Consider the following 9,140-nt stretch of genomic DNA (forward strand, 5'->3'; position numbering starts at 1 on the left):
TTGATTCTAAAAGACCGTAATTCATTTTGCAATATGACACTTGACACTGCCCACTAAGGGGAGGAGACCACCAAAATATTTTAAAGTACCATTTCCATGGTAATGCAATGTCCGATTTCAAAATGGTTTTCACAGGATACATTTTGGGCTTCCAAGCTTTCTAATGATGTATGATTTATGATGATTACTAAAAGATTTGATAAGAGAAAAAGGAGAACAAAAAAAGAGCGCCAAACATCCCACAGGTGGGACGGTGACAGTTAAGGGGTTAAAAAATCTGCATATATCTATTTACAGCCTTGACAACCATTCATATAAGATCGGGGAGGAAATTGGTAAATAATTATATCACCATAGGACTCCTAGCTTATCCCTGATAGGTGGAAATGGTGTTGCTACAACTCTCCCCATGTTACAACCATACCCGTTCTCCCCTACACAGCAGAATTGAGAAAACAAGCCCCAAAGAACCACAACTTTCCTCAAAGCATGAAACCAATTAAATGATGTAAATGTCTTTTTTATATTGTTATTCACAAAACATTTACAAATCTTTTGTTCAAGAGCTTGCAGTGAAACTCATGTGACTTTAGGAAATGAGGCTTCACTGCATCGTGGCCTGAACACCACAAAATTCGAGAAATATGACACCGAGTTGGAGAACCCATGAGTGTCTAATGTTTTAACATGTCTTGGTTCAGATTTATAAAGGTAGGTTCATTTTCAATTGATTAATTTTAATATGAATGCGTGTATAAAACAAAAATGAGAGTGAGTTGTACTGTCAAGCCCTGCCTAATAACACACAAAACAAGGACAATTTTACAGAAACGTCGTATATTTAATGCCATTTAATGATTGGCAAATTCATAGACTGAGCTTGCGGGTGAGTTTTAGTTGCATTCACACAATTTTGACCAGCAGCGCGTCACCAGCTCGAAATTGTGAATCAAATACTAAGCAATTTGTTCAGTTGATGAAAAGCTTATTTTTTCCCTCTAGTAGAGACAACAGGAAGAGATGTTGCTTATTCACTAAACATGTTGCTAAGATGTTGCTTAGCTGGAGGGCTTGCAATGATGAGATTGTGGTTTGAATGGGAAGCGTGCAATAACTAATGCTCAAGACATCTTAGCTTAAAAACAAAAACACATAACGATGTCAAAAATAAATAAGTATAAAAATGAATAAAATTGTAGATAGAAATGATAAAAACTGATAAGATGTGGCCATGCTACACGCTTATTAACTTTTAAATAAACAGTTCAGTTTGTCCTGATGGGTGTTTTTATTTTCCAGTTTTGGACATTATTTAATAAACAGGCTCTTTCTGTTCTTCAGCTGTTTTTCTTCTTTCTTCTGCTGGTGTTTTCAGTCTTACAGCTGGATTTCTTGAACATTTGAAGGCGTTTAAAGCTCCTGCTGCATTTGTCCAGCTGTTTGTCCGTCTGTGTCAGGAACTCTAGAGAGATGGAGAGTGTTAAAGCAGTAAAACTACAGGACAGTGAGAGAGAAAGAGAAAGAGGGCCGTTTCTCACCCATCCTCTGGATCACGGCAGTCAGCATCGAGTCCTCCTCCTCCTCCCTGATGAAGAACACAAACACATCCATCAGTAATAACACACGACTGTCATGTGACCTCACACTGCTGATCATGTGACCTCTGACCTCTGCCTGTCCAGATCCAGGCTGCTGATGATGTCATTCCTCTGCTGGATGATTGACAGCAGGCGTGACATCAGCTGATCTTCCTGATGGCTGTCATCAGAGCTCCAGTCCTGCTCTGAGAATTACACACACATTCACAATCAACTACAAACTCCTGACACACAGTACTCAGATCAGTTCATACACTGCAAACTCTGATGTTCTTCTGAGATTAAAGCAGAATTCACACTAATCAGTATTAAATCACATCAGCACAAACATATTCACATGTATAAACATGCTTGCGTTTCTGGTTACCTGGTTTGTTAAAGAGGCGCCTGATCTCAAACTCCACATCAGCCTGTTGATCCTCCAGACGCTGCTGCTTCACCCTGAAAACATACACACACACGTTACATGTTACACACACATTATTCTGCTCAACATGTGGTGTATCTGTGTGATGTGTGTTAAATGTGTGTACTCACATATACACTAGCTCTGTGTCTCTGCGCACTAAGATGTTCTTCTCATGAATCAGAAGGAACCAGTCGACTAGAAGATGCTCTGAAACACACACACATTCACAAACACACACAGTTAGCTTGTCTGTTTACTGCGTCTGTTAGCAGCTACTACAGTCATTTACAGTAGACTAAATACTACAGTGTTTTTTTAACCATACTTTACGGCGGTGTCCGCTCACAGTTCCCCTGAGGCGGCGGGGTCCGCTCACAGTTCTCACGAAGCGGCGGAGCCTGCCATTGCCCGTTCCAAGGCGGCAGCTCCACACACACCGCTGTGGTGGCCGCTGGTTCTGCCCCAGTCCCCAGGTCTCCCTCTACCACACGGACATGGGCCCCCCCATCCCTCCCCCTACTCCACCCCCGCTCTGCCGTCCCCCTGGTTGGGCGCTCTGGAACGTCTGGAAGCCGTTCCTTAGAGGAGGGGGACCTGTCAGGGTCTGGCGTCTGGTGTTTCTCCCTCTCACCACCAGAGGTCGCCATTTCCCATCCTTCCGGACTCCTTTACCTTCACTCCACTCACCTGTTCTCTCATTACCTTATTATTGATTTATTTGTCCCAGCTGTTTACCTGATTGCCTCTCCCTTATAAGCTCCCTGTGCTTTCTGTTCTGGGCTCGTTTGTCTCACATAGGTGTCGGATCATGCCTTTGGATTGTGGCTACCCTGTGCCCAGTTTATGTCTCGTGGTGAGCTTTTATGTTTCTCTGGCTTTTTCCCCTTCGGGGTGGTTTCAGTTGTGTTTATTGTTTATTTTTGTTGTGAGTCATAAATAAAGACACCCCATCTGCCTGCACTTGAGTCTTCGCCTCTTTCGAACTGTGACATATAGTAGCTATGTATGTTGGTCTGTTAGCATTAACATTAACAGTGTACAGTTACTTTTAAAAGTAATGCATTACAATATTGCATTGCTCCCTAAAAAAGTAACTAATTATGTTACTTAATTACTTTTCATGGAAATTAATGCGTTACTTTTGAGTTACTTTTTAAATCTGGGCACGCTTGCTTGTTTGTTTTTAATATAAAAAAGCTCTTCTTTTGCAAATGTAAAAGCCCCTTTACACCAAAAGTGAAACGAATACGCCTCAGGCTGATGGGAATGTAAATTCACGTCTGTTTATAAATTCATTTGACTATTTTTATTCATTTCGAGAAATACTGAATCTGTTTTTGTTCAGTGAGATGAGTAAATGCATGTTCATATTTAGTCTAGAACTACAGTAAGCATCATGTTCACACAGCGCACAAAACTCCTCTGCACTTACTCCTGATTTCTCTTAACATGGCAACACGAGAGCTGTCAGTCAATACATGGGAAACAGTAACTGTCGTTACTTGTTTGAAAAGTAACTCAGACATTTCCTTCCATATAAAAAAAAAGTAATGTTTTACTTTACTAATTACTTGAAAAAAGTAATCTGATTACGTAACTTGTGTTACTTGTAATTAGTGATCAACCGATATTGATTTTTTTTTATTACCGATACCAATTATTTGCATGTTTATGTGCCCAATAACTGATATGCAGAACCGATATTTATTTACTGTTATAAAGTAAATAAATGACTAAGTGAAGTAAGAACATACTTCACTTAGTTTTTTCCTCTTTTCAGTCATCTTTTTTTTTAAAGTGTTGAACATTAGCAGTCATTCATGATAAAAATTAATCTTCATACTACAACAATAAAAAAACATTTTATTTATAAAAAGCATCAACAGCAACAACACTAATATTAACAATATTAGTATTAACATAGGAAAAATAAATGTCTAATGTTTTCAAATGGAGAAAATAAATAAAGGACAGGAGTCATATCAACTTCATTTTAAACTACAGTTTTAGTAGGGTTCTAAGCTGTTTAATAGATACAGAGTCAAGAATAATTCACTGGATAATGTTAATTCACTGAATAATATTCTCTGGAATGTTGAAATATAACAAAAAAAACATCGTATTTTATTGCATTTCTCAACTGGAATGTTATATCAGAATTACTAATAATGTTTTTGTCCTTCTAGATTATGAAATGCCTGTTGACAGCATGGTTTATATATGCAGTTTTTTTTTTTTACATTAAAGCATGTCAACATATTCTGTTATACCAAATACACAAAATAATGATCTTTAAAATAGCATCATATGACCCCTTTAAAAGAAATTATGAATTAAAATAATAATGAAATGTAAGTATTTCTCTCTCTAAGATTGTCTTGTACTGTAAGTGAAGCTCTCTTATCATTAATATGAAGTATTGTTCACTCCAGCAGCACAACAAAGACAGTTTGTATCTCACCTTCCTCTTGATGAGCGGGAAACCATGAACAGGAGCTGCAGCCTGGTGCATACTGGGAACTGAAGATGAGGTTTGGGGTTTGTGTGCAGCTGAGGTTTCGTAACTGAAAGGTTTTTTCTTGACAAAGAGAAAAACAGAGAGGCAGTCTGATGTTAAAACACACACACACACACACACACACACACACACACACACACACACACACACACAAATAATATCCTTTGAGATTGCAAAGAGAAAAATAACCCACAACCACAAACTGTGACTCTTCAGTCTGAGCATCAGATGTTTGTTTATCTGGTTCTCTGACTGAATGACGCTCACACACATCCACTAGATAAAAGTGATAACAGCTTCAACCACAGGTTGAACATTAGAGAGAAAAGGTTTTTTCTTGACAAAGAGAAAAACAGAGAGGCAGTCTGATGTAAACACACACACACACACACACACACACACACACACACACACACACACACAAATAATATCCTTTGAGATTGCAAAGAGAAAAATAACCCACAACCACAAACTGTGACTCTTCAGTCTGAGCATCAGATGTTTGTTTATCTGGTTCTCTGACTGAATGACGCTCACACACATCCACTAGATAAAAGTGATAACAGCTTCAACCACAGGTTGAACATTAGAGAGAAATCACATGACTCCGAAAGGGAAATTAAAGCTACATTGTTCTCTATTTCAGTTCATTAAAGTGGAGATGCTACTTCTTTATCTGAATTTGTGACTCAGGTCTAATCTGGTCTCTGAAGGTCTAGACTCAGATCTGATCTCATCATGACTGGGTGATGAATTAGGTTTAAGGTTCTTGACCTTCCTTGATAAAACTGACACAATTTATGCCACATTCGTTATTGTTTAGAGCTGACAGTTTGTTTACAGTTTTTTTTCCAACTGCTTACACAAAATCTTTACTTGTCACACAATTTCTGAAAGCTGACACTCAAACACCCAAATCTGCAAAACCATACGCTAATTCTCGGCCTTTGACTCAGTTTTCAATTTCATAAAACACTTTTTGCAAAACACAACACACAATTCTCTATGTAACACACAAAAATCTAACAAGAATTAATATTATGGCAAAGGTGTTTGCTTTTGAGATGTGTTTGTGATATTTTGAATGCAGTGCTTCATTTGCAAGAGATGTGAGGTATTTAGCATTTTGTGTGTGCAATTCTTGGATTTGTGTGTAAAGTTTTGAAAAGAAGAGCCAAAGTTTTGAAAATGTGTGTAAGCAGTTGAAAAAAAAGGTAAATGAGTCAAAGACTGGGAATCAGTGTGTTTCTCAGGTAAACCTGATACTGACGGCCTCTGCTAACACTAGCAACTCTATTCCCAGCCTAGAGATCATATGACTCATCTAAACTAGAGGAGGCTAAATATAGAGGAGTAGAGGAGTCCAAACTAAAACTAGAGGAGTACAAACCAGTGAAGAACCAGGGTTGGTTGAATAAACCTGCTGGTTTGTGCCAGTTCTTCAGAAACTACCTTCATTCAGTACCTCTTCATCCTTGGACTCGTCCTCCAGGAAGGGGTTAAAGGTCACGGGCCGGTGGCGGGAATGAGCGGATGGAGCCGGAGCCGGAGGAAGACGAGACCAAGGACCCGGATCAACCAGCTTCATCCAGGGATGTTCCTTACAGACAGTGCTCTGAGACGAGACTGAAACCAGAACGAGAAAAACACACAAGACACAATAAAACATGCATTTCAACTGATACAAATTTCAGATTTAATGACTGAATGTAAAGGTGTCATATCATGAAAATCTGACTTTTCCAGGTTTTAAGTGCTATAATCAGGTCCCCAGTGCATCTACCAACCAAGGAAACGTGAAAAAGATTAACCCAGTAACTTTGTTTTGGTAAGCCATCAGATTTAGCTCCCTTGGTGACGTGGCAAAGGGATCTCATTATAATATTACCACCTCTTAATCTGTAAGTTTCCACCCACAGCACCGCCATTTTGATTTCGCAAGTGACAACGGTGCAACGTTACCAGTGCTAATGCCATGGCGAAAGTTTGAGCAAAACATGCTAACTGTTCTATCTTTGGCTGCACAGACGAACACAGAACACTATTTAAAGTCACAGCCTCAGAGGAGACGAGAGAGCAGTGGATTTATTGATTAATTTACTGTATATTGCTGCTGGCACACAGATCTAAAATAAACATGCAATTTATTTCCCAGCTGTTTACCTTCACAGACATAACCGACTGTTTTTTGTAACTCGTGTGTTTTTAACGTAAACTTGTGTGTGAATGAGAACTTAGTTTAGCACTCACATGCTGTGACAGCCGCTTTCTGTCCGTGTGCTTCGGATTTGTGCGCTCAGAAAACCGTATATCTGAAGTTTAAACTCATATGGTTTAAAATGCATGATTTCAGCACGATAAACATGATAATCAGAACCAAAACAGATGTTTTTTTAGCAGGTACTAATGATGTCTGGTTCGCGAACGAATCATTCGATTTAACCGGTTCTTCTTAGTGAACCGGTCGAACCAGTTCACCAAATCGGACTCAATCGTTTGAAACGGTTCACGTCTCCAGTAAGCATTAATCCACAAATTACTTAAGTTATTCACTTTTTAACGTGGCTGGCACTCCCTCTGAGTCGAAAATAAACCAATATCCCGGAGTTATTCATTTACTCAAAAAGTACACTGAGTGAACTGCTGCTAAACACGAGCGGAGCAGCATGTGTGCAGCGTGCCTGGTAACGAACGGACACACTCACTGTAACACCGTGTCTACACCGGACGCGACAGTTGTCATGCCGCGCCGCAACAGCTAAAGTCTGTCTACACTGGACGCAACAATGCGACCGTTGAAAATCATTTGAAATTTGCGTCAGCACATCATAAATAGAATGCAGCAGCAGTTTTCTGTCGGGGATTTGTCGTGTCGCGCCGCATCCCGTGTAGACAGCATCACTGATTATAATGAGATCTATAGTGTTTTGTCGCGCCGCACCGCTCACGTCCGGTGTAGAGCGGTTCTCGTTCTCGAGTCAAGAACCGGTTGCATCAGTTTTCGGATCACCGGTACACTCAACCGAGAACTGTTTCTTTTGGACACGACCGATTTGAGAACCAATGAGCTGATGATACTGCGCATGCGTGATTCAGTGTGAAGCTACCGAACAGTACATGATTGCCAACTATGACCTACAGACACAGCACGTCTGAATCGAACTGGTTCTTTTGGACAACTCATTCTGTGCTAATGTTATGAGCGCGGGTAAACCGAGGACTTAAATGAAGGGCAATCTGGCGAAACGTAGTTTATTTAATAACAAATAAATCGCAATGGATTATGTATAGTAAGTGGATTATGGTTTCTGCGCTGATGACAACTAATTTATTTACTTTATATCTTCAAGACTTAAATCCTTGTATGTGCATCTTCACGGCCTGTTACTGTATTTGGGTGCTTAGTTGCAAAACTTAATTGTAAACTTTTCAGATCATGATTACGATGTTTTCACTGACTGAAGTTATGATTACTGACTTTATATATTTGAATGTGTATTTTTATCCCGGCCCGGGATGATAGACTTGATATCATTACGTCAAATGACGTCATTACGTTAGGGCATAAAAGAACCGATGAACCTGTTTGCGGAAAAGAACCAAACTTCCCATCACTAGCAGGTACGAGCTGTAATGGCGCAGCTCTATTCTGCAAAAGGGGGTGGGAAGCAGTAGCTCATTTGCATTTAAAGAGTGTTTCAGAGAGTTTCTGCTTCCATTCAAAATAGGCATTTTCAAAAGTATTTTGAGCTGAAACTTCACAGACACATTCTGGGGACACCAGAGACTTGTATTACATATTGTATAAAGGGGCATAATATGTCTCCTTTAAAACATCAAGGTAAACCATTACTGTAATAATCACCTATTTAAAATTACAGTGGGGCAAAAAAGTATTTAGTCAGCCACCAATTGTGCAAGTTCTCCCACTTAAAAAGATGAGAGAGGCCTGTAATTTTCATCATAGGTATACCTCAACTATGAGAAACAAAATGAGAAAAAAAATGTTTTCACTGACTGAAGTTATGATTACTGACTTTATATATTTGAATGTGTATTTTTATCCCGGCCCGGGATGATAGACTTGATATCATTACGTCAAATGACGTCATTACGTTAGGGCATAAAAGAACCGATGAACCGGTTTGCGGAAAAGAACCGAACTTCCCATCACTAGCAGGTACGAGCTGTAATGGCGCAGCTCTATTCTGCAAAAGGGGGTGGGAAGCAGTAGCTCATTTGCATTTAAAGAGTGTTTCAGAGAGTTTCTGCTTCCATTCAAAATAGGCATTTTCAAAATGTTGAGTATTTTGAGCTGAAACTTCACAGACACATTCTGGGGACGTAAGTGTAACATACATGTGTAACATGTATGTGTAACACGTGTAACAGAGATGAAGATTCTAACCGTTGTCAGGGTGATGATCCGGTGATCTGGGGGTGGGGCGAGGAGGTTCCGCCCTCTTTCTGGGAGCATGTTTGGGAGGTTCTTGGATGTCAGTCTCTGATGAGGTGGAGAGACGTCCATCATTAATTTTGTCTTCATCTGTCTCACTCCTGTCTCTGTCCATCTCACTCCTGCCTCTGTCCGTCTCACTCCTGTCTCCGTCCGTCT

General features: G+C 39.8%; 1 protein-coding gene across 1 annotated transcript in view; it reads right to left on the reverse strand.

Moving 5' to 3' along the window:
- Positions 1-722: 722 nt before the first annotated feature.
- LOC107563760 (MICAL-like protein 1) overlaps positions 723-9,140 on the reverse strand; it is a 23,820-nt gene continuing 15,402 nt past the window's right edge. The window contains exons 7-14 of the mRNA XM_016248702.1: positions 8,934-9,140; positions 5,991-6,151; positions 4,469-4,585; positions 2,136-2,260; positions 1,966-2,039; positions 1,669-1,783; positions 1,539-1,585; positions 723-1,462 (exon numbers count right to left, since the gene is read on the reverse strand). The exon at positions 8,934-9,140 is cut by the window's right edge and continues 1 nt beyond it. Of these exons, the coding sequence (XP_016104188.1) occupies positions 1,338-1,462; positions 1,539-1,585; positions 1,669-1,783; positions 1,966-2,039; positions 2,136-2,260; positions 4,469-4,585; positions 5,991-6,151; positions 8,934-9,140 (971 nt within the window). The 3' untranslated portion in view covers positions 723-1,337. The remainder of the gene's footprint in view (positions 1,463-1,538; positions 1,586-1,668; positions 1,784-1,965; positions 2,040-2,135; positions 2,261-4,468; positions 4,586-5,990; positions 6,152-8,933) is intronic.

This window comes from Sinocyclocheilus grahami, unplaced genomic scaffold (assembly GCF_001515645.1).
Source record: "Sinocyclocheilus grahami isolate Dianchi unplaced genomic scaffold, SAMN03320097.WGS_v1.1 scaffold888.1, whole genome shotgun sequence".
NCBI lineage: Eukaryota > Metazoa > Chordata > Actinopteri > Cypriniformes > Cyprinidae > Sinocyclocheilus > Sinocyclocheilus grahami.